The sequence below is a fragment of the Trichomycterus rosablanca genome, chromosome 18, assembly GCF_030014385.1.
Source record: "Trichomycterus rosablanca isolate fTriRos1 chromosome 18, fTriRos1.hap1, whole genome shotgun sequence".
NCBI lineage: Eukaryota > Metazoa > Chordata > Actinopteri > Siluriformes > Trichomycteridae > Trichomycterus > Trichomycterus rosablanca.
Window position 1 is genome coordinate 24,753,950 of NC_086005.1, and position 25,198 is coordinate 24,779,147.

Consider the following 25,198-nt stretch of genomic DNA (forward strand, 5'->3'; position numbering starts at 1 on the left):
CATCCCAGCTCTCTGTGTGTCTGTGTGTGTACGGTTGTATAAGATAGAATCTTGCTCAGTCAGGAGTGAAGCGTCTCTGTCCGACAGTGTGTTGTCTTTTATCTACATCACTGGTCCCGGAGCTTTAGGTACTCAGAGCTCTTCATTGCCCACCGCTTGTGGAATGTCGCCTATCGTAAAACAGTGTGAATTCTTCTCACCCATGCTCTGCCACTGCAAAGTAGCCTGCTATGATAAAACGCTCTCGCTGATGTTCGGGTGTAAGGTACGTTTATGATCATTTTAGAGTTTTGCTATGCCTCAGACATCATGACTACACCGGGCTTGATCTGTGTGATAAAGAGCTGCATGTTGTTCCGAACTGGTGGATGTAGGCTGATGTTAAGCTGTGCTGACGTTTCAGTGATGATTTGATTCATTTGTTGATAGTATAGTAAGCCGAGGATGTTTTATTTCTGTGTTGCTATGCTGTTACTGTGTAACTTTGTCAGAAGCCCATACTGTACCCAAGCACAAGCACAACAAGTTTGGTTACTCTTCTTGGTCAGGGACCAAGTGTACCAGAGTAGGCGGGACAAGTATGGTTCAAACAAAATACATAGCAGACCTTTAATTGGTCAAATCTTGGCACCACTGGAGTGTGACAATACAAACACAGTGTTTAAAGCTCAGTCTCAGTATATTTGGTTTACTTGAATAGTGGGACAGCGCTATTCTCATCCGTGTATTCACTCACCCCCCTCTGTGTCCATAGAATTGGTTGGGAGTTTTCCAAACTCAGTTACCCGTGTCGTGTTTTTATCTGCTTTAGACTTCGACATCTTGGACATTTGGACATCTAACAGATTGCTAGTGTAACCAAGCATCTTTAGAGTTTGCAGAGTTTATAAAGTAAGAAATAAATTGTACATAGACAAACTATCGGGAGCATAACACTTTACTGGCTTGTTCTTTGAAGGCTTAGCTCAGACTACAGAGATGATGACGTGTGTAGAGAAGCTCACTTTTCCATTGAGTATGGAATCCTCAAAGGGACAAAATGCACTTAATACATAAACACACACATCATACATTGTCAGAACACTACACCCCAGAAAAGTCTGTTACACTAACTTAATTGTTGTATGATTGCTAGGACCGCCTAATATTGCATAATGCACCTTTTATAAACACAAACTTTAAATTTTGAATTTCACAGTTTCACAATTTGCTCCCTGTTGTATTCAGAGATTCATTGTTACCATGTTTAGGACGTAGACCATGAACGTGGACACTGTACTGTGTTTCTCCAACTGTTTATTCGGCTTTAAGCTGAGTGAAGTCACGCATAAAGCACGATGATGAGTAGAGCATATACTCGGCCGCAGGAAAGGGGTCAGTGCACACAATAGCATGGAGATTCCTTACAATCCTCCATCAAGCCCAGAGCCATGCCATGTCTCGTTTCCATCTTCTCTTAGAGATATGGAAGAGGAAAGGGAGGACGGGAGGAGAAAGAACATGCAAGAACATGTGGGGATTAATATTTAGGACTAGACACAAATGTTACCCAGGACCCAAACAGAGTTTTTAAATAGTACTAAACTTTGAATGGCATTAGACTTTACAATACAAAAAAGGACATTCCAGTCCATTTTAAACAGAGACTTACTACTTACGTACTACTAAAAATAGTCTTAGTGCTACTAATAATGCCTTAGAGCTCGGGAGCAGGTGTGGATCACTGTATCATGTGATCTGGAAGGGGCAAATGAAGGTGCACTTAACTGACAGTACCGGTTCCTTTAATTGGCAGTCTCCGCGCCTCATAAACCAGCAAAAGGAGTTTCTTTATAATCCTGGCCTTGAGTCTAGATCAGTGGTGGGCAAACTACGGCCCGCGGGCCACATGCGGCCCGTTAGGCTGTTTAATCCGGCCCGCTGAGTATTTACAAAACTGTCCTAAAACCGCATTAATTTAAATCTTTTTCCTGCACTAAACTTGCGTTTTAATTGATTCCACTAGATGGCGCACACCAGGCGGTTATGTTATGAAATATATAACGTGTCTCACACCGTCATAGGAACATGGATTCTGCTGTTTACCATTTATTATTTTTATTCTTTATAATAATAAACCAGAACCATGTTTTAGGCAAACCAACATCCATAAAGAACATCATGTAATCATGTAACCATAGTGCAACAACATTTTTACATAATTCGAACCTAGGGCGGAAAAACATGAGCCACGCGCTCTGCCCACTGCGCTACTCAAACAGCGGTGTAATGAACAGGCTGTTATGCTGATATCCCTGCGCACACATGGCGTTACTGAGACTAAACGTGAACACTAAGAATAATAACCAAACGCTTTCTAATTCCCACGGTAGCAGCAGTTTCCTTCTGTTTCATACAGATCGCCCCGTCTCTGTCTCATCTGCTGCATTTCTCTACCATTGATAAAAAATACGGAATAAAGTGCGTCCCGTATCAGTTCAATACGGAACGCAGCCTTTAGTTTCCAAATAAGGAAGGATTCCGTATTTTATGGGACGGTTGGCAACCCTACTATCACCCCAGCATGATCAAACCACTTGACTGGTTTAAAATGTTACACATAAACCATTAACTTATGTTGAAAGTGCTGCTTTAAAGGCTGAATTGGTTTTGTTTAGACGGCGATACACCAAGTGGAAACAAAGATAAAAAATAATTTTAAAAAATGCATTAAAAAAAATCACATTCACGCATGTGTAAATGTGCACATAAAAGGATGAGTCTGGTGTTTCATTTATATTCAAAAATTCATCCTTTAATCACGAAAATAAAGGTTTAAACGTGAACTTATATTAGTTCCAAACCCCCGCACCCACCCGGCCCGTCTGTCAATTTTTAAAACCCAGTGTGGCCCTTGAGCCGAAAAGTTTGCCCACCCCTGGTCTAGATCCTTGCTGGCTTCTCTTTGAAGCTATCATGGGTCAGTAATAAGGGAGAAGATATTAGTGCTCATGAACTGTACAGATCTCACCGAGCCTCATGCTTCTTCTTATTAATCCAACCTAGAAACTCTTTAGCTTCACTTGTAATTGCGTTCTCTTTACCCCATTCAGCTCTGCTCTATATACAGTATGTGCATTATAATATAATAATAACTCTTCACTTTACCTTTCTGTTCTATTGAAGAATAGAAGCCTAGAAGGTTCTTATTCTTCTTCTTTCTGAGCTCTGAACAGGCCGCTCTCGCTGGGTATTATAATCTTTAATTACATGTGTCCATGAGTAGATTAATGTGCGGTGGTGTTTAATAGAGACAGAGTCGTGCTGTGCTAATGTGGTCTGCTCACTTGTCTATGGGAATATAATATCCATGCTGCACTGTGGCACACTGCCCGGTCCTGATGTTGCATTTTTAGTATCCCAGCACTATCAGAATTAGTTTCAAGAGTAATTAGCAATCTAAGGGTTAAGAGGGAATCTTGTACTTTTAATTAAGCACCTATTTTTAAACACATTTTCTTATTGAAGAATTTAATATTCCAGTTACCCTGTTGGTTTAAGAACCACAATTATTTATATTCTGAGTAACAAAAAGTATTTTGCTCATTAACTGGTGCTCAGCCAAGAGGGATAACCTCAGACCCATTGTTCAACACGTCAAATTTATCGGGAAACTGGACTTAGCCAATCGTCAGTCTGAATTATTTATCATGATCAGTAAAAGAATTTTCAAAATTAATAAACATTTGCCAAATTAATGGGCAAATGTTCAGAGGTTCCTTTTATGACTCACACTATACAGCTTGTATATACACTGATCAGCCATAACATTATAACCACCTCCTTGTTTCTGTCCATTTTATCAGCTGCACTTACCATATAGAATCACTTTGTAGTTCTACAATTACTGACTGTAGTCCATCTACTTCTCTACATACCTTTTTAACCTGCTTTCACCCTGTTCTTCAATGGTCAGGACCCCCACAGGACCACCACAGAGCAGGTATTATTTATGTGGTGGATCACTCTCAGCACTGCAGCGACACTGACATGGTGGTGGTGTGTTAGTGTGTGTTGTGCTGGTATGAGTGGATCAGACACAGCAGTGCTGCTGGAGTTTTTAAATACCGTGTCCACTCACTGTCCACTCTATTAGACACTCCTACCTGGTTGGTTCACCTTGTAGATTTAAAGTCAGAGACGGTCGCTCATCTATTGCTGCTGTTTGAGTTGGTCATCTTCTAGACCTTCATCATACCCACGGGGCGCTGTTGGCTGGATATTTTTGGTTGGTGGACTATTCTCAGTCCAGCAGTGACAGTGAGGTGTTTAAAAACTCCATCAGCACTGCTGTGTCTGATCCACTCATACCAGCACAACACACACTAACACACCACCACCATGTCAGTGTCACTGCAGTGCTGAGAATGACCCACTACCCGAATAATACCTACTCTGTGAGGGTCCTCACCATTGATGAACAGCATGAAAAGGGGCTAACAAAACATGCAGAGAAACAGATGGACTTCAGTCAGTAATTGTAGAACTACAAAGTGCTCTTACATGGTAAGTGGAGCTGATAAAATGGACAGTGAGTGTAGAAACAAGGAGGTGGTTTTAATGTTATGGTTGATCGGTGTATAAGTGTAGTGTATAAAAATAAATCAGTTAAGTGTAGGAAGTTATTGGTCATGGCTAAATTATAATATGCAAAAATGTTAAAGGCACTTATAGATGCCCTCTCCCAAACTGCTGCATAAATGTACACATCTAGACATGCTTGTGCAGATTAAAAGATGTTAAACCCTTAAAAGATGTTAAAACGTTTGGTACAGTGCATTATTTTTAAAGCAGTGTTTTTGGTTGATCATTACTAAAAAAAGCCCATTGAGCCGCTTTTCTTCCAGGCAAGTGTTAATAAAACACTGCTCGTCTAAACACAGGGTTCAGATTTGGCCTCCACTCTCTTCCTGGCTGTTTTTCTCTCTTCCTCTCGTTAATATTTGGCCTAATGGCAGTAAAACTGGTGCCTAATAATAAGCAAGTAGGCTGCAGGCAGTGCGATGACCACTGACATGTAGCTTCAGTTTCCAGGGAATAACACCCACACACTTTATCTTACTGCTAGTGTACAGCTAGCTGTGCTGCTTTAGTCTCACCAGGCCGGCTGTGATCGCTAACGTGAGATTTTTCCAAAGTCGTTTCTGACCAGTGCTGGTAATGAGCTTGGCTGTGTCTACAGACGTTGTAATACCCAATAACGTCAATAATCTATCTATCTATCTATCTATCTATCTATCTATCTATCTATCTATCTATCTATCTATCTATCTATCTATCTATCTATCTATCTATCTATCTGTCTATCTGTCTGTCTGTCTATCTATCTATCTATCTATCTATCTATCTATCTATCTATCTATCTATCTATCTATCTATCTATCTATCTATCTATCTATCTATCTGTGTTTGTCTGTTTGTCTGTCTGTATGTCTGTCTGTCTAAGGTACTGGCCTAGTAATCTGAAATCTGTTGTTTCAAGCCAAGGCCCTTAACCCTTAATTTTTTATATCCTTTCATAATTGTATATAAAGAATAAAACTGTAAATGTCAATAAAATGTGATGTTTATGCATGCAAAATACAAATACAAACTCATATTTCTGCTGGTCACAATTCAAGGCTTCTTCCCTCATGGTTGTGTGTCTAACTGCTGAAGAGCTGCTTGATTTATTGATCGTGAGGAATACTGGACGTTCATGGTTGGACTCCTGTGTGTGTATTTACAGAACAGGCCGCCGGCGGTTCAAAGCTCCCAACAGCAGCAGACCCACTCTCCGGCCTGTCTGAACCCAAACCCCAACCCCAACCCCGCCCTGATGAACTCGCCCTGGGTGAGACGACGAGCTGGAACCTTGTTAACCTAAAATAGCAACTGTTCATCATTCAGTGCGCTTGGTGCTGTTATGCCTTCATCTGTTCTGTCCACTTTTTTTTCTCTTAATGCTTCTTTATGGTTTGGCTTTGCACATCTGGAACCGTAACATGTATTTATCCATCATGTTCGTCATGCATACGTGCTGAGTTTACATGTATGTTCTGCAATGGCTTACTCACAGTCAGAGTGTGATGCTTAATGCTTTGCTTATTGATATAATTACTGTCACTTTAATATCTTGTTTGGGATGCAAGCAGCTCCAGAATTATTGCCCATATTGCAAGAACCCAAAACCTTTAATATAAAATATATATTTTTAACGCCCCGTCCACACTGGAGGACACCTGAGCATTTAGTGCTTTGTGCAGCATTGCTTTTTAAGGCAACAGTTTTTTCTCTGTCAGCAAATTATGCTCTTGAAAACAAAGCAAGGTCTATAACAGGGTTTTTTAAAATGTATCCATGATAAATAAAACCTCCATGGTAACATAAAGCCTCCACAAGGGGGCGTTCACATACAAGTTTATATGCCTGTTAAAATTCATTTATTTAATTAATACTTTTCTCTGCGACCCATTTTTCTTTAAAAACCCTGGTCTATAAGACGTGGTTTGACAAGTTCAGAGTCAACAGATCCCTGGTCTTATGCCAACTAAACACTTTAGGGATGAATTACTACATTAAATGTTCAGTGTTCCTATTAACTGAATGGGCACACATTCCCTCATACACACTCAAAGTCTTGTAGAAAGGCTTCCTAGAGAACTGGATGATATTAAATCTACAAAGGAAAGAGGGAACAGGCTAGTATAAATCCTAATGCACTGGTTTTGGAATGGTAAATCCAGTAAGATCATGGTCAGGTGTCCCAGTACTCCTAATACTTGTGATAAAATCATTTAAAACTGTCCTGTGGAGGATTTTACTTGTTGTATACCCAGAGAGCCAATCATTCTGGAGCTGACTGTGTTCATCACTGGTTTCCATTCATAGCCATGTACCAGGAACACCAGTTATGTCTGATGTGCTTAACTGTTTAAGCTTTTTATTCATATCCAGGCTGCAGTGCTACATGTCAAGGGTTTTTTCAAAGTCTTACTTCTTCACTTGATTCTGATTAGTTGGTCCTTTTCCCTTTACCCGTTTTCTTTTCCCACGCAGTATCATTATCAGGATGACGACTCACCACCCGAGCACAGTTACCCGCGGCTGACCGGCGAGGTGCGAGCACCAGAGCTGGTTCATATCTCTGAGAGGAACCTGTCAGAGATCGAGAACGTGCACGGCTACGTCTCCCACTCACACATTTCACCGCTAAAGGTCAGTCAGTTTACTACAGGCCATGTCATGAGTTCTCCCACTCATTATGTGATGTAGAAATCTTAAAATACAGATAGAAAGTGGACTGCTGCCATGCTATTCTACCCAGCATGCCTTGGAGTCATGCTATGTATGAGTAGTTAAAATGTCAGGACCCCCTCTCTCAGTAGATTTGGTCCCCCCACCAAACTCAGTTCATGACTATGGCCTTGTATGAAGTGTTTAAAGAAAATCGTTGAATAAACTTTTGAATGAGCCTTTGTGCAGACCAGCCTTTGTAAATGTGTTGTGCTGTGCCAACACTAGATGGCAGTAAGTTCACAGGCTGGGAATATTAAGGCAAAATAACATTTGTGATGGCTGTTATATTACATGCACTGGTTTCAGTTTATTTTAGGTTTATACAGGCCTTATTAAGTCACGTGATGCTGTTTGTTTTCTTATGTCACATATTTAAGCATAAAACAGTAAAATACTACAGTAATGTACAAAAGAGACCATTTATAATGTATTTCAATAGGTAAACTGTGACAAATTTTGTATTAATTACACGTAAAGTCACATATTTAAAGCCTTTTTTGTTTTATTTTTATCAGTATTGCTTTAAACTCATGGAAATCAGAAATCCAGTGTCTCAAATGATTAGAAAATGATGTCCAATACAGAAATGTCCTCTGACAAGTAAGTTCATTTATATACTCAGTACCTGGCTGGGACTCCTTTACCATAAATTACCCCATCAGTATGGTGTGGCATGAAAACAATCAGCTTGTGTCACTGCTGAGATGTTATTAAAGTCCAGGTTGCTTGGAAAGTGGCCCTTAGCTCATCTGTATTGCAGGCTCGGGTGTTTCTCATTTTCCTCCTGACAAGATCCGGAGAGTTGGCTGGCCAATCAGGCACAGTAATATTGTGGTCGGGAAAGCATTTGGTCGTAGTTTTGGTACATTGGGCAGGTGATAAGTCTTGCTGGAACAAGAAATCAGCATCTTTATAGTGTGCAGTATTTATTTTACCATCAGTTCTGACAACAGTGGCAGTAAAAAGAGGTAAAATATAGTGTCACTAAATAATAATAATAGTTGTATAAAACTGAAAGCCTCAAAGATCAAGTGGTAAAATTATTTGTCCACTTGGGCAGTTTCTAGTAGCTCCAACTGGCCTGACTGTATGTGACCTCCACACAGAAAGGACCCTGGTCGCCCGGCCGGGGAATCAAACCCAGGCACTTCTTGCTGTGCCGCAACAGTGCTACCTACTTCACCACTGTGCCACTTATGTATTAGACAAATAATTATTCATTCAGTCATTTATTCCACTGTCTGTTTTACCACTGCTTTATCCTGATCAGGGTTGCAGTGGGTCTGATTTATTAGGTAAAAGGTAGAAAACACTCTGAACAGGTCGCCTGTCTATTACGGGGCACACAAACACACTTAGGGCAATTTCTAGTAACTCCAACTGGCCTGGCTTCATGTAACCTCCCCACAGAAAGGACCCTGGCAGCCCGGCCGGGGAATCAAACTATCCAAGTGCTATCCACTGCACCACTGTGCCACCTCACGAATAATTACAGCTATGAAAATCATTCTAGTCCTGTTAAATTACAGGTCAGTTTCATATATTAGAAAATCTGTTATGAATAGGAGGATATCATGAAGTTCTTGTTTCGACTTCTGTTGTCAAATCACACCCACACCAGGGTACATAAAATAGAATAATAAAGTGGTAGCAGTGGATCAGGTACTAGACTAGTAATCAGAAGCTTGCTGGTTCAAGCCCCACCACCGACAAGTTGTTGGGCCTCTGAGCAAGGCCTTTAACCCTCAGTTGTTCAAATAATGGTTATTGTAAGTTGCTGTGGATAAAAGCGTCTGCTAAATGCCACAAACATAAATGTAACTAAGAAATCAACCCCATTCTATAAACTCTTAGGGCTGGAACTGAAGAATGGACTCTTATTTATGGTTTAAGATCTTACCATGAGTTCACTATAAATGTGAACCAAACCCAGAATGATGAGTTGAAACAAAATCTAGCAAAATTATGGAATGATGAAGCATTTATATTTATATACTTTGCTAATGGACTTAATCAGAAGCGTCTTTACCACCTCATTAATGAAAAATGTCATTCAGCTAATAGATTTGTTACTAAAGTTGGGCTCACAATCGATTCATATCTAATTTTGCGTATGAATTTGTTTTATCTTTTCCTCTGCTGTTGTTTTTCTTTCTCTGATCACGTCCTGTCTGAATAAACTCTCTATCTGTAAAGGCTCAACAAATCTTTCACTTGTTCTGGATGCCAGATTCCAGCAGGGTGGGTTTTGAATTGCTAAATTTCCAGGTTTGCTCTGCGTGAGATGAAACCTACTGTTACACATTTAGTACGGGAAAAGTATAGCAGCTCGGTGGGGTTCCTGAACCCCCTGCCGAGCAGTGAAATGAGCACACGGGTGTCTCCCCCTCACCGTGCTGGCACATCCGAACCGGATAACAGGTTTCAAACTGCCTTTTATAGGGCGAGCGCAGAGCTTAATTTGTACCTCTGTGCATAAATTTAACTTCAATGCATCACTGTGAAGCAGAGGAGCTCTTGGGAGCGTAACGTCACGCTTAGCCACACTTCAGTACCTAAAGTAATAATGATCTGAACTATAAAGTATGATAATTTAACATCCATTTAATAATCACATGCTTGAATGTAAAGTGGCCCCCCTTTTGAGTGCATAACAGCCTTTACTTTTTTGGAAAGGCCATAGACATTTTAGGATTTTTACTGTGCCTTTGGGAATTGATGTCCATTTAGACAAATTTTGGATGAGAGGGCTCACAATCAATGTACCTATTCATCCCAAAGGTTTTTATTGAGGTTGAGGTTGAGGTCAGGACACAAGGAGTGGAGTTCCTTCACCCCAAACTGGTCAATCAATTTCTTAATAGACAATGCACAAAGGCATAGTCATGCTGAAATTAAATTATCTTCTGTTGTTGACTGTATACACCTGTTAGAAATGCAGGTTTACTTGCTTTTTGTATTTTACTGTAAGGATTCATGTCATTGCAAAACACTTCTATCCTGCTTCTAGAATGACACCACCTTCATTCACAGATTTCCACCAGATGATCATAGGTTTACATTCCTGACTGTTATTAACAGCTGGCCATTCGACTTTGTGGGTGAACATCTTTATTTGGCTTCTGTTAAAATGGAATCTATGCAGATGGAGAAATTGTTGGTGAAAGTGGACAGATCAGTGGACCTTAGTACTTTTCTCTGTTGCTTAGGGCTCCAGGTTTAATGCACCGGTTTACACATATAGCTTACGACAGGCACAATGTTTTGAGATTGTATTTGTATTTGTTATTTTTGTTTTGTGGTTTGTGGTTTTTTAGTAATTGCATCTCTGTTCTGTTATTTGTTGGTGAGCTTTTACTTCTACTATTCCCCCCAATTTTCCTCCCAATCAAGCCATATCTAATTACCCGATTGCATTACGCTTCCTCTCTACTGATGTTGACCTCCACTTCTGACTGAGGAGAGCTGTGACTAACACACGCCCCCTCTGACAAGTGTGCAGTAGCCGACTGCATCTTTTTCCCTGCACGAGACGAGTTCATATGTGGATCAGCTTTGTGTACGAAGAGACACACCCTGATCACATTATCCCTCGTCTATGTGCAGGCAACAATGGTATAAACATTTATATTATATTTTATTACTCCTCCACCTCATGGTAAACTTATCCCAAACAGAAGAAATACATCTATGCAAATTTAAATAATTGTGAATTGAAAGTGCTGTCAAAAACAATGAATGATTCAAAAATAAGGAATCATTTGTGAATGAATCAGTACTGAATCATTTTGCATTGAGGTTGTTAAGCAGAATGAAAACACAGCTCTATCTTATTTTAAAATCAAATTCCACCAAATTCTTTGTATTGTTGTACGTCACATGATGTTTATGACAGCCGTGATACTTTGGGATACTTCGAGATTTTTATGGTATTTACATGCTTTTTAAGTCTAAACAGGTCTGTACAGACCGATTCACTGTCAACTTTGTGTCTGAACCTCAAAACTTTCTCTCTCTCTTTCTCTCAGCCGTGGTTAATCAGTGTAACTGCGTTGTCACCCCCTGTCCTGTTTCTTATAACCTCGGTCAGTACACTCACTGTCTTTTTCGATTTTCTTACCTACAGCCTGCTCAGGTTACCCGGTTTGATCTATCATGCCCGGGTGTGACCGCTGCAAACTACCTGGCAAGTTTACCATTTAACTTTTAATGTCTGTTGAGTTTTGTTGCTTGTATCTGTCGTGTGACGTTTCACAGAGCATTCATTTTTATTTTTGATTATTTGCATGTTTTTTTTTTTTTTTTTTACATATTTCGTCTTTGTTCAAAATGCTTTAAATGCACCATGACATTCAATTTTTACCTGTTCTATGTCTTCAATTATAAGAACTGTTTAAGAATTATCATTTACTTACACATTGAACATTTGTTGTCTGTATCTTAAGTGGAAGAAGTCATTCGGGACTTTTGGCACAATTAGCAAACGTCTTTAATTAAAAAGCATTAGGTGCGTGCTTTGCTGGCCCATTTGTGGCAGTGTGATGGTGACTGAGGATGGTTTTTTAATGGCAGACGTTTGTTTTGGTGGTTGTTGAATTAAGTCTGATCATCCTGTCAAATGTTCTCTCTGGATAAACTGTTCTAAGGGGGTTTTATTGGGAGTTTTATTTCCAAATTTACAAGTACAAGTACAAGTACTTTTGAATGGGTGCTGTCCAACCTGTCCTGTTCATATGAGCACAGAGAAATCATTAGCTATATAACTAGATGATTATATTTACTAACAAAAAAGAAAACAGCCATGTCATAAAGTGTAATGACATTCTAGAACTTTGCACATTGCCAAATTACCAAAATAACAAAGTTCTTGTATTGATTTTTTTATACTTGTACTTTTTTTTAGAAATAAAACACAAACTTTCAAGCTTTTGTGAACACAAAATTATCTTTTTTAATCATTTAGTCCAAGAGAAGGAAAAACAGTTTCAGAAATGATTGAAATCTCAAGACAAGTGTGTGGAAACTAGTTCAGCTACGTGTTGAAGATGCAGTAGATAGAGTTTAGATTGAAAGTTTGCTGCAGTGGCGATTTAATCAGTTTTAGTGTGGCATGCTGCATCCAGAATATGTGTTGTTGTGTTGAGCATGTAAAGTGTTAAATTTTTTTTGCACTTTGTTGTTGCTGATGTCTCGACTTTATTCAGTAAACAGGAAGCCTGTTGGGATTTGGCAAAATGTGTAACCTTGTAGAAATTCAGTTGGTACTTTGGGTCTTGGAATGTCATGGTACACTTCATGTGAGGCACCGTAGCCAGTCATGGGGTCTGTCTAAAATACTAGTGAGCTGCCTTGCTGCCTACTGCCTACCTGGGCAGCTGTGTAAGTAGAGAGGATTTAAGTAAGACATCAAACTTACAAGGCAGATTATTTAGATGCACTACTTAGACAGTGATTACAGCGATTACGTCACCACAGTTTTAGCTTATTAATCTAACACAGTTAGCCTTAGACCATTCAAACCAATGGGCTGAGGCAGCAACCTGCTAGCATGCCAGCTAACATCTTCCTCTGTATACCGAAAACGGTTAAATTGACAACTAAACGACACTTGCACACCTTTATACAAATTAGAAAAATCAATGAGAATTTATTTTCATATGAAAATAACTCAGTTCGTTGCTCCACATTCGTCTGCCATATTTGTAATTTTCTGTGAGAAAAGTTGTGCTGCACTGAATGCTGGGATTGCCTTCACCGCTTAGGAAGCATCGGATGCTCCCTCGTCAATCAGTCAGTTTAGATTAAGATACCTCAGTAAGCAGCATTTTAATGTATTTAAGCATTTAGACATGCCTTCTTCTCTGGAACGCACATAGGATGACGTAAAATGCGTCTATGTAGAGAGATCTACCCATGGAGATGGGTTTTGGCCAAGATACATAGCTAATCATGTCTGTGTAGACGCCCAGCCGGGTGATAGCACCACTGAGATTTGAATCTGGATCTTAGTGTGGGTGGGCTGATGTAGTAAGTCATTATGCAGGTAGTATATAACCATTATAACAATTGTATTATGCTATTTTAATTACAATTCTGAACTTCTGTGTAAAGATAGAGTAAGAAAGAAAAACTAATAACAGAAAACTGGAGACATCAAAGCATCAGGCAAGAATATAACCCAGAATCCTCCAGTATAATGCATAATATACCATTTCAGCACAGTCTGGTGGAAAGTGATGTTTAATGGAACACGCTCTGCAGGAAAGAGTCTTCTGTTCTTCTAATGTACCGTGATTGCTTCTATATCAACAAATTCTCTTTTGATTTACCGGCCGTAGCGTCTTCTTGTGTCTCAGAGGGAGATAAAAGGAAAGAGGGTTTGAATGCTGCATTTCATATTCTCAGAGAAATGAATGCTGCTCCGTGAAGAAGATTTTACCTTCACTCTAAAAACCAGTTTTAGCCCAATACGAACCCAAGGTTGCACTAACGATAAATGGATTCACAAACGTAGAATGTACCCAGCTATTAAAGAAAATCACAATTCAATAAATTAATATTTTAATATTTCTTAAAGGTGTTAGTATGTACAGTGGAAAAAACTGTCTTAAGAGGAAAAAACAAACCCAGCCAAGAGCAAAAAACTAAATACAGTGGAACCTCGATTTAACGGACTTAAAGAAGGGAGCACTGGTCTGTAAAATGCGATTGTCTGAAAGAGTGAGGTTTTTTTCTGGGGGGTGCACAAAAGTGCCAAATATGCACATGAACAGTAAAATGAACAACATAAATAAATATGTATATATGTAATGTAAAACCTGTAAATAAATATTAAAACATGGTGTACTGTACTACTGGGGACTTTTTTTTTTTGCCATGATCATATAGCAGGGACTCTATATGTATCTACTATTCTGAGTCTGAAGCACTGCTGGTGGCTATAGCAGCGCTGGTGCAGAACTAAACGCTAGAACTTGCAAAATTTAAGCATAAAACTCCCTGAGAAAAAGGCGAGAACAAAGCAAGCCTTGCGACAAAACAGAGTCTATCACTCATGTAAACAGAGGTTTGTGCTGGCTAGTGGACATTTACTAAACATTTACTGACCATTTACTACTGGTCTTGGTACACATTTGATTTTCCAGATTTTGTTAAATCCAAAATCCTTTAAATGGAGGTTTGTTAAATAGAGGTCCAGTAAATCGGGTTCCATTAAATTAAGGTTTCACTGTATTTATAATATTATTGCTCACGTTTTCCATGTAGCCAAGCAACCTGGATAAAAAAAAACAAGCAAAGCACTTACATCTAATTTCACATAACTTTTTTTGGATAATACTCAATAGAAAACAAAGGCACAGCCATTAAATGCACCCTAAGAAGCGTAAAGGAAACAATAAACAGTTTTTCAATTGTATTTCAGTGTTTTTTTATATTATATTTGTGTTATTTTTAGAGTATAAGTGTCAGAACAAACCCATTATTTTTCATTAGGACAATGAAACGCATGAACAGGTTTCCCATACATCCTTATGAGAAAAAATACCTTAAAGTTCGACATCTTTTAAACTCGACGCCACTCCCAGAACCAATTGATGTTAAGTTTTAAGGTACGACTATACTACTGATTAACCATTTTCTACCTGTCTGATGTACAGTCCAGTCGTCTGATCTTGTGCTTCAAAAGTAATGATAACACTTAACAAAATCTGACCTTTTGTAGAAACAAATTCACATGGTACATGTAAAAACTTGGTAGATTTGTGAATTCACTACATCTATTTGGCAATACAGTGTATCAGCATTAGTGTATTAGCACCAGGTCTTTATCAGTGGGAAGTTTTGCAAATTGACGTTAATAATGTGTGTTTTAATGGCTGAAGAGCTCAGCAGGACAGGGTGAGTGATGTTTATCAGATGATTCAGGGTGATTTGAGAGCTCTCTAATAGCTCCTGGCTGCTCGTAGGTGTGTATGTTTGGTGCTAGAGTTGGGTTTAAGGTTAACGGTGGTTGTTTCGTTATCGCTCTGCGCTGGTGAAATGAAGCTTGGTCGGACTCAGTGTGGATCCAGCAATGTGCTGATTGTGTGGGAAATGAAAAGTGGGCTGGGATTGAAAATGATAGAAGAGCTCTTGAAAGGAAAAGATATAAATAGCATGCTTAATATCAGTAATTAAAACACTCATTATCATTAACTTTGAATCACTCACTGCCTTTTAGTGCTTAATGTTTTCTCTATACAATAATTTATATGGTATGGGGGTATAATAGTCACACCAGGATGGGTCAGTTGCACATCTGTGGGCCACTGCTGAGAAATATACACACGTTTTGGCACATAATTAACTGATTTTATAATCATGCTATAACAACAGTCACTTTTCTGAGAAGGCTTGTAATAAGACACGAATGTCTGTGGGAATTTGTACCCATTCAGTCTTAAGAGCATTTGTATGACTGGACAGTGATGTTAATCAAAAAAGTCCCAACTGAGAAAAGATGAAGAGTCTTCTCTAAAATAACACAATTAATTACATTTTTCATACTTTATTCTGTACCCTGCAGAAAAGCTTGTGAAACTGTTTTGTAAACACGAAAGCTTTGCAATTCTTCACAAATTTGCAGCCTTGAAGCTATTATTCTAACAAATTCAATGTCAGGGTGAAAAGAGAACTGAAGTGGGATGAGGCGAGGAACATTTCAAAAGGCTGCTTTCACAGATTGATGGTTGTTGCCATAGTAATAGTGTTAACAGGTCTCGCACTTTGGGGTTGGATGAACATGGGTGAGTGGCGGCGATTCACGACAGGCTTCTTCAGGGCGGGGATTTTGGGAACGGGTGCCCTTAGATGCGTCAGCGGTGTGGCATCCCTCACATATTTCCAAGAAAAATGGAGAGGAATATTTATTATCTGATGCCGGAGTAAACCTCGCGGCTACAGAAGTCTGTCTTATTACAACCCCAAATCAGAAAGTTGGGACAGTATAGAAAATGCAAATATAATAAGAATGCAGTGTTCCTTATATTTACTTTGACTTTTATTTGATTACAGACAGATTAAACCTGAGATATTTCATTTTATCTGCTCAACTTCATTTCATTTGTTAATAAACATCCATTCCTGCATTTAAGGCCTGCAACAGTTGGGACAGGGGAAATTTAGGGCTAGTAATGAGGTGAAAAAACGAAATTATGATGTGATTCCAAATAGGTGATTATAATCATGGTTTGGTACAAAAGCAGCATCCATCTTCCATCCCTCAGACGGTACCGCATCAAGAACTGCCACTCATCAACAGCTGATATAACCACATGGGCAAGAGATTACTTTGGCAAACCTTTGTCATGCACTACAATACGGAGTTACGTGCACAAATGCCACTTAAAACTTTACTGTGCAAAAAGAAGCCTTTTTTGGGAATGTGTTGCAGGTCTGACATGAAGGAATGAATGTGTAGAAAAAAATTTTTTTGCAGAGAAAAATAATGAACTTAAATAAACTTGACAAAATAAATTTGTACATAAATGCCACCTTGTGGAGACTTTACATTGCATCTTGTTAACCACAGTGGAACCAGATTTCCCTGAAAAGCCCTGGTGTTGGGCTTGCGCTTGGGTGGCGCAGCAGTAAAATGTGATAGCCTACTACTGCTGAGTAGATTTTTAAATATCAAAGGCGCTATAAGGCGATTGAGTGTCTAGAGAGACGTAATTGGCTATGCCTGTAGTGTGGGGGAGGGATTGCCAAATGGCCAAGCTATTGGCAGTTGTACTAGTCAGTGCGCTCTCAAGCCCAGAAAAAAGGACGGTTGTGTCAAGAAGGGTGTCCATAAAACCTGTATAAATCAGGTATGCAGACCAGAACTATAGGTGTAAAGTGTTCTGCTGTACACACTGTATTGTAGATTTAATAGTACCATACTGTCCCATACATTAAATGTACAATCTGAGACAATAAACTACACAAACAAGGCTCATTATTAATATTTATTAGTATTATTACTAGTACTACTACTACTATTTTTTTTACTTCTATGGGTTATTTTTCATACTAAGGTTAAACAGTCCTAGCTAGTGCTATGTAACTCTCTCTCTCTCTCTCTTGCTCTCTCTCTCTCATTTTCACTTTTCCTGTGATCACACAGCAGATGCTGAGAAGGTCACAGCTAACACAAGTGGGCACAGCGATGCCTTCTGAATACAGACTTTAATACCTTCTGCAACCTTAAATGTAAATAGAGACTTTCTTTTTTTTTTGCTTTGTATCAGATTATATCATTATTAAAACCTTTAGCCTGGATATTAGTAAAAGTTTTGGCTTTGGAGAAACAAAGTGAGGCTGCTCAGAATAAAAATAAGCTGTTTTTAAATGATTTTTTGTGGTACATTCAACTAGAAGCCTGACTGCTAACAAATATGGTAAAAGGAAAATAAACAGGGTGGCCAAAATAAAAGAAACAAAGTAACATTCAGCATCCTGCACCTCCATGCCCTCTTTGGTGCCCATAAACGGCAACTTAAAAGGACACTGTAGTGGAACTTTTTGGTCAGAAAGCAAACTCAGACACAAACAGTCTCTTCAGCTCTTCAGTCTCTTCAGCTGGATTGAAGTTTATTGAAGCATAATTGTGGATTCTCACATACAGAACAAAGGCACGCCACAGTGAAGAATACATAAACCATTTTACATAGGCCTTTTATACTCCTCTTGGTCCCACAGGTCATTAATCCCCCTCCCAAGGCCAGGGCATCCAAGAAAGAGAGGATGTCATAAAGAAGTCACAGCATACGTGACTATCTAAAACTAGATCTATCTAAACTGGCCTTGTGATTTTCTCCTCATGTTCTGCACGTTCTGCTCTCGTGATTTAAGGCCAAGATCACACAGATTGAAAAAACACTTGAATATATGAATACACTGAATATATGAAAAATGCCTTACTAAATACAGTGTTAAAAACTCAACATCCGTTGGTTCTGGGAGTGGCACTGAATTTAAAAGACTTTGAGTTTCAAGGTGTTTGTTCCCATAAGGATGTTTGGGAAACCTGTTAATGCATTCCATGGTCATGTGGAACTGCATATATTTTTTGTGTTTAGAAAATAACACAAATATAATATAAAAAACAGCTAAATATAATTGAAAAACAGTTAAAAATCAATAAAAATACAATAAAACCAGCACTTTTACTTTACTTCTTTATTGTTTTCTTTATGCTTTCTAATTGTGGAGATGCTTGATCTTGGAATACCGTATTTGGTTCAGTAAGGGCGCAATCAGCTTACATACCACTGTACATGGAAATGCCTTATATTATTATAAAAACCCACTACTTATAATTTACTGTCACAGCACGAGTCCTGAACCAAACCTCACCACTGATCTCCATGGTAGGTGGACCCAACAATTAAAAAGCTAAGTATTGTTATAGAATACCAAAGAACCAAAATTCTGCCTACAGTCAGACTTTGTATTATGCCATGCAGTGCAGGGTGTAATGCAATACACTTCACAGATCTTGCTTTACCATTTGGCAGTCTGCCAGAACAGCACCGACCCAAATGCACAGAGCCTACTGTAAAATTAGGTGAAGCAGGGAGAATGTTGTGGGGCGTTCTTAATGATTTTTTCTGAGCTCTTTAGTTCCAGTGAAGGAAATTTGTAATGCTGCAGTATCTACAGACATTTCTAGTGAACGGGGCAAAAGTATGGAAAAGGTTCTTGGAGACTGATTAGAGTTTGGTATAAAAAGACCTGACCTTATTTATGTGTGTGTGTGTTTGTGTGTGTGTGTGTGTTCACTTTGCATCTGTCATGTCAGGGTGTGAGCATTTATTTACTTGGTGTTCTCTCAGGTTTAGGTGAAGGTGTTTATAACAGCATGCTGAGCTTACAGTTTTTCCTTCTGTTCTGTATTCATATAACATGGCTCATCTGCTGTCTGAGTTCAGCAGTGAGTCACATTAAGGCTGGCAAAGGGGGCACAGAGGTGCAGATGATTGATGTGTCGGTTACTTTTAAATAACTCACCTGTGCCTCATGAGTGTTAATTTGCTCTAGGTGGAAGTTCTTCTATATATCGCGGTTTCTCCCTCAGATTCTCAGATTCACCAGGTCCTCTGTCTGGCAAACTTACTTTTCTCTGTGAAACTGGGATTTTAGGCTAGTTCCTGTTCGGTTCCTTTATCTATTTTCCGGGAACTCAGCAGGTGTCAGGGCAGTTTTGGGAGTGTCACCTTGAAACTGCTCTGGATCAGCGAGCTGCCCAAGAGGCACGTAGTGGAACCAGGATCTCCCAAAAGACTTTTAGATTAAAGATAAAGAGTAAAAAAGAAGCCGGCAGGCACATGAAAAGACTTGCAGAATGATTTAAGTGCAGCAGAAACAACAGCAACTGAGTAAATCATAATTAATATACTGCACCACAATTAATTATGTTTCTACACCCAATGCAAAAGAAGGTACACTTCTAAAATGTAGCTAGATCATTATCAGTTCTTTAAATGTTTTATGGGCTCTTTTATGAGTTATAAGTGTTAAGTTATAAGTTTATAAGTGTCGGTGAACAATTTTTGCTGACTGCCTAATTCTGGCTAGATTTAGCACAGTTTGAAGCTCCCTCGATTTGGAGATAATGAGTCTCACCGTCTGAATAGTGTTTTTGAAGAACTGCTTGCATAATGAATAAGATTTATATACTGCAGGGCTGGCAGAAATCAAGCATGTCTGTGTTTAAGTAGCTACATTGGCACCACAGGTGAGATATCATTATTGGGCATTGTTGCTCCTTAAAAATACAATTGTGTATCAAAATTCATTTCCATAAAATTATGTTTTGTTTCTTTTTTTTTTTTAAATCATTCAGTCGGATATGTAGGACAAATATGCAGGAAATAACACAGGAAATCAGAAAGGGGTCAGTAATGTTTAGGACTGCCAGGTGACCCAAGTGGAGGACAAGCACAGACTGATCTGAGTGGAAAACTTTTCAGCACCATGGAGAGCAGCAGCAGCATCCTTCAGTATGTGTGGGTGTTTGTGCTCGTACTCAGATCCTGTCCTGGCCAACTGTTCCGCTTTAGTCCTGATACCATGTGCTAGAACAACACAAATCACTTCAGAATCATCCATCTCAACCAAACACAGAGAATGTTAAAGATAAATGATGCATCATTCCATCTGGCTTCAGTCAAGTCGGCCATAATAGCTTGCCAGAGGTCCATTTAATATATGGCTGAATGCTTGTGGACCCCAGACTATGAGCTTGCTCATTACAAAACCTAAATGAAAGCATTATAATGGTGTTGCCCCTTTTGCAGCTATAAAAGTCACCAATTTTCTCAGGGTTTTAGAATGGGATGTACATCAAGCTCACCTGGCCATACCTGTCCAAACCCATGTCTTCTGGACCCATGTATGCCCAGCACTCAAATTAGGTGTTTCCTACCTTTAGCCCAATAAATCAGACCCATCACAATCTTGACCAGGATGAAGCTGTGGTAAAACAGACAATGAATGATTGAATAAAATAAATTGTCAAATGAATTGCCATGGCTGAGGGCATTATTGTTACTTAGCAACTAGTAATCAATGGAGTGATACTGGTGTGGTGATAAAAACTGTGCTAACATCAGAAATAACACGATGAGATGATTTTTCAATCAATTTGATTGCCATGTTGGAACTATTTGAGAACACGAGCATGAGCGTGTAATGAAACGTGTTTGTAATTATAATCGTAACATTTCAGAAAATGTTACTCATGTTTGGAGGTATTAAAGTGCTTGTATTTAATGAGTGACTATCTAAAGTGGTGGGTATTTAAAAGGCCTGTCGAATGCAAATGAGAGTGGCCCTTGGGCAGCAGCGTGAGAGGTGGAGTGAGGAGATGGAAAGCATTCATAGCAGCTCCTTAATTAATGTTAGACGAAATAATGCTTCATTGTCCTTCCTCTCATGAAGACAGCAGGACATATTACAATCAATAATCAATGCACAGTTTCAGCAACATCTACACCTGTGTTTCTAATATGCCCTGTATCCTCTCCGTCTGCACGTCTTGTGTTCACCAACATAGAACAGTATTTAATATTCATGGACTTCACCTTTAATCCTGAACTGTACGTGTGTGAATAAATTACTGTCTTTTAGTACCAGCCTTATCTGAGTAAAACAGTTGCATATTGTCGCACCGTGCAAATTTGAATAATAGGCTTGGCAATATAATGAGCGCATCTCTCAGATTCCTTTTACGTGGGAGATGCAGACGCTTATTATTATTATTAACGATGCATATGACGTGAGCTTGTGTGAGCTAGTTACAGCAGTGCCTGAGTTTGAATCACTTGCTGCTCTGACAAATTCAGAAGCCGCATGGCATTATGTGTACCCATTGTATGTGTTTCTATTGAAGGGAACACAAATCAGTGCGCCCTAAGGACCCGTCCCAAGTCTGAATAAATAGAAGGGTTGAGTCATGTGGTGTAAAAACTGTGCTGAAACAAATATGTGGACGAACAATTTACTGTGGTGATCTCTAATAGGAGCAGCCAAGGGGAATCAATCAATTATTAATGATGTATATAATGGAAACAGTGTTTATCATAAACTCATTCAGCTCAGCCTTGTGTACCATGCTGGATTTGTGACCATCTCAGCCCTTGATAGCCATGATTTCTTCTGGATACTCACAGAAGAAATCAATTCTTGTGCATGACTCATTATGATTCAACTGTCACATTTAATTTTTTTTTATTAATTTTCATCAACCACCCTGGTCATGGTTGCTGTGGGTCCGATTATACCAGAAAATTCTGGCAGCAAGGTGAAAAAATACCCCGGGTGCCAATCCATTACAAGGCTTCGGCCATCCACCCCAGATATAGCCAATCATAAAGCCCAGCTGACTGATAGTGGTGGGCTAGTGTAATAGTCAACTGCACCAAGGAACAAGTAGGTACAGTGTAGGGCTAGTGCATGCAGCAGAGGAATTGCAATGGGAAATTAAAAATGAGCACACTGGATGGAAAAATGACAAAAGTGCAAATAAATTATTGATAAATAACCAAAGAGACTTAAAACTTTTGCTCCTAATTGTAGCTACTTATAAATAGAATACATAGATAGAATGTTCCATGTTGGCCCATTTTACCCAGCCATGAATTGGCACGATTTCTGACATGAGACGATTTTTCATCAGTTTCTTTATTCTGGTCAGGCCCATGTGGAGATCCAGGTTTGGATGGTGGTAATGGTGGGTTGAATGCGTAATAGACTGCCGCGCCACCTGAGCACCTAAAGATGAATGTTGCATTTATGCTTTTGTTGTTGCCTTGTATGCTTGTCAAGAGATTTTTTTGTTGTGAAATTTTAAGTTAAAGGACGTCCAGATCATCTCCAAATGTGCCGCATTATACAGTATTATGTACAGAGCTAGCCGTCCATATTACCATAAGTGTGTAGAGTTGTTAAGACTTGAAATTTTGATAAGACAGCATGTTCCTCCTTTACAGATGTTACCTCTCATCTGTGCATACAGCTTATTTGATCATATTGCTCCTGGTTTCAAACAGGAACCTCCCAACATCTGGATTTTTGCAGCTGAGGTTTAAAATATTAAAACATTATTTAAAATTATATATAAATCCATGTAAGAAAACGGAGTTTCCACAACTACAATTCCCTTTGTGCTTAAGGTTTTAACAATTACTTTTAGTTTTTACATCAAGCATCATAGACCGTTCATAAAATGTGGACCATTATTTTGTACATGTATTACAACACTTCTTACTAGCTTGGATGCATTTGTAAGACAAAACTTGTACTACAGAATGAACTAACAGTATTAGCTTGTTCTACTTTCAAATGAGTTTTAGACTTGACTAGGTTTTATTACCAGTCTGTTGAGTTTATTAAGCCGGTTTCCCTTCGAGTACGATGCTACATCTATTATTAATGTGAGTAGCTGAATTCTAGCTCAGCTGGATATTGCTGTACTGAAGAGTTCTCAGAGGGTCTCGCAGCTTTTTATTAAATGCTGTATTTCATTCAGTAGTCAACATGTCAGTAACGTCTCTGAGTCCTGTAGCTTTCCTTGCTGGGCTATTTTTTGACAAAATGCAGCTCATGGTCACTGAATTTAACAAAACAATAAACATTTTAAATGGTTAAAGTAACAATAAGCAGTTTACAGTAAAGAGCACCACCAGCATACAGCCTAGTATGTAATCTAATAGTTTTCTGTTATTTATTATACGTATAGTTTACATATAAGTATACTAAATATACCACAGCATTTGCTCCTTTCAGTTTTAATTCATTTTCAAAACTGTGATTGATTGTAATGTAACATTTCAATATAAATGGTCAATATACTGTTTAAATGCTTTTTATTCTTATTAGGCCAGTTTGGTTTGAGTATGTCATTTTAGTTTCATATTTATGAGATATTATGAGATATACTTTAAATTTAAGGTGGATATATGTGCGCTCCCCTCTCACTCTACTTGTTATTTTTAATAGATGATTTTAATGGTATTAAATTTCCACTTCAGAGGAACCTTAAGTGCTTTTTAGTATTATTAATGAAATTTCTTTTGGTCTTTTGGTAAGCCTACAGCGTCATCTGATCTAATATCAAACGGAATCTGATTGGAAATATGAAACCACTGCAGCAGAAAGTTAATAATACAGCTCAGAGCTCTGAAGAATAAATTCTTTATAGGATATTCTGTGTAACACAGCACAGGCCGTCCATATTACCTTAGTGTAAATGTGTAGAGTTATTAAGACATGAATTTTGATAAATCCTTTGCTAGAGAGCATGTTCCTCCTGTACAGATGTTACCTCTCATCTGTGCATACAGCTTATTTGATCAGACTGCTCCTGGTTTCAAACATGAACCTCCCAACATCTGGATTTGAAATACTGAAACACATTAAAAATGAAATGAAGCGCCTGGTTTTGCTACTTCACGTAAGCAAATAAGATTCATCAACTACAATTCCATTTGTGCTCAAGGTTATTAACAATTTCTTTTACTTTTTCATCAAGCATCCTAGGCCGTTCATATACTCTTACTAGCTTAGATTGCATTTGGAGGACATCGTTTTCCCCTGTACTTTCACATAAAGTCTTACTATAATGTAAGGGACTGTGTCTCTGGTAGTTTGAGCCCAATTAGTAATAAGAAGTGAACTCTGCACTGATGTTGTACTTGAATGCCAGGCTCACAATCAAGATTTCGGTTTGTTTTAAAGGTGTTCAGTGGGGTTGAAGTCAGAGTTCTGTGCAGACTAGTGGTGTTTCTTCACAAATAAATACATAAAGAAATAAAAAAAAAACTTGTCAAGCTATGTCTCCATAGACCTCCGTTTGTACACAGGGCACATTCATGCCGGAAAAGGAAAGGATGTTCCCCAAACTGTTGCTCTTTTATTTATCATTTTATATCATTAATTTTCCTGCTACATTTACGTTTTACAGTCTCTGCATTCAGAAGACGCTTTTATCCTAAGCGGCTTACAGTATACAGTCTAAACAATTAAGGGTTAAGGCCTTGGGGTTTGAACCAGCGACCTTCTACTTACTAGTCCAGTCCCTCAACCTTTAGGCTACAACTGCTCAGCTGTGTCAAAACATGTAAACTCAACATTTAGGAGTGGTGTCCACAAACTTTTGGCCAAATTTGCGGACAGTACATACCAGGCAGCCTGATTAGAGCAGTAGAAAAGCTGACAGTGTGTTTGTAGGGAGAACAGAGGGCTCTGGAGATGACTTGCCCTCAAGTCCCACTCCTACACTTTCTTTCTTTCTCTCTCTCTCTCTCTCTCTCTCTCTCTCTCTCTCTCGCTCTCTCTCTCTCTCTCTCTCTCTCTC

General features: G+C 38.8%; 1 protein-coding gene across 8 annotated transcripts in view; it reads left to right on the forward strand.

Moving 5' to 3' along the window:
* dlg2 (discs, large homolog 2 (Drosophila)) overlaps positions 1 to 25,198 on the forward strand; it is a 147,608-nt gene that overhangs the window by 42,021 nt on the left and 80,389 nt on the right. For 7 of the 8 annotated variants that reach the window (XM_063014498.1, XM_063014487.1, XM_063014488.1 and 4 more), the window contains 2 exons: positions 5,768 to 5,872; positions 7,078 to 7,236. In XM_063014498.1, the coding sequence (XP_062870568.1) occupies positions 5,768 to 5,872; positions 7,078 to 7,236 (264 nt within the window). The remainder of the gene's footprint in view (positions 1 to 5,767; positions 5,873 to 7,077; positions 7,237 to 25,198) is intronic. The other variant, XM_063014489.1, reaches the window with a different exon arrangement.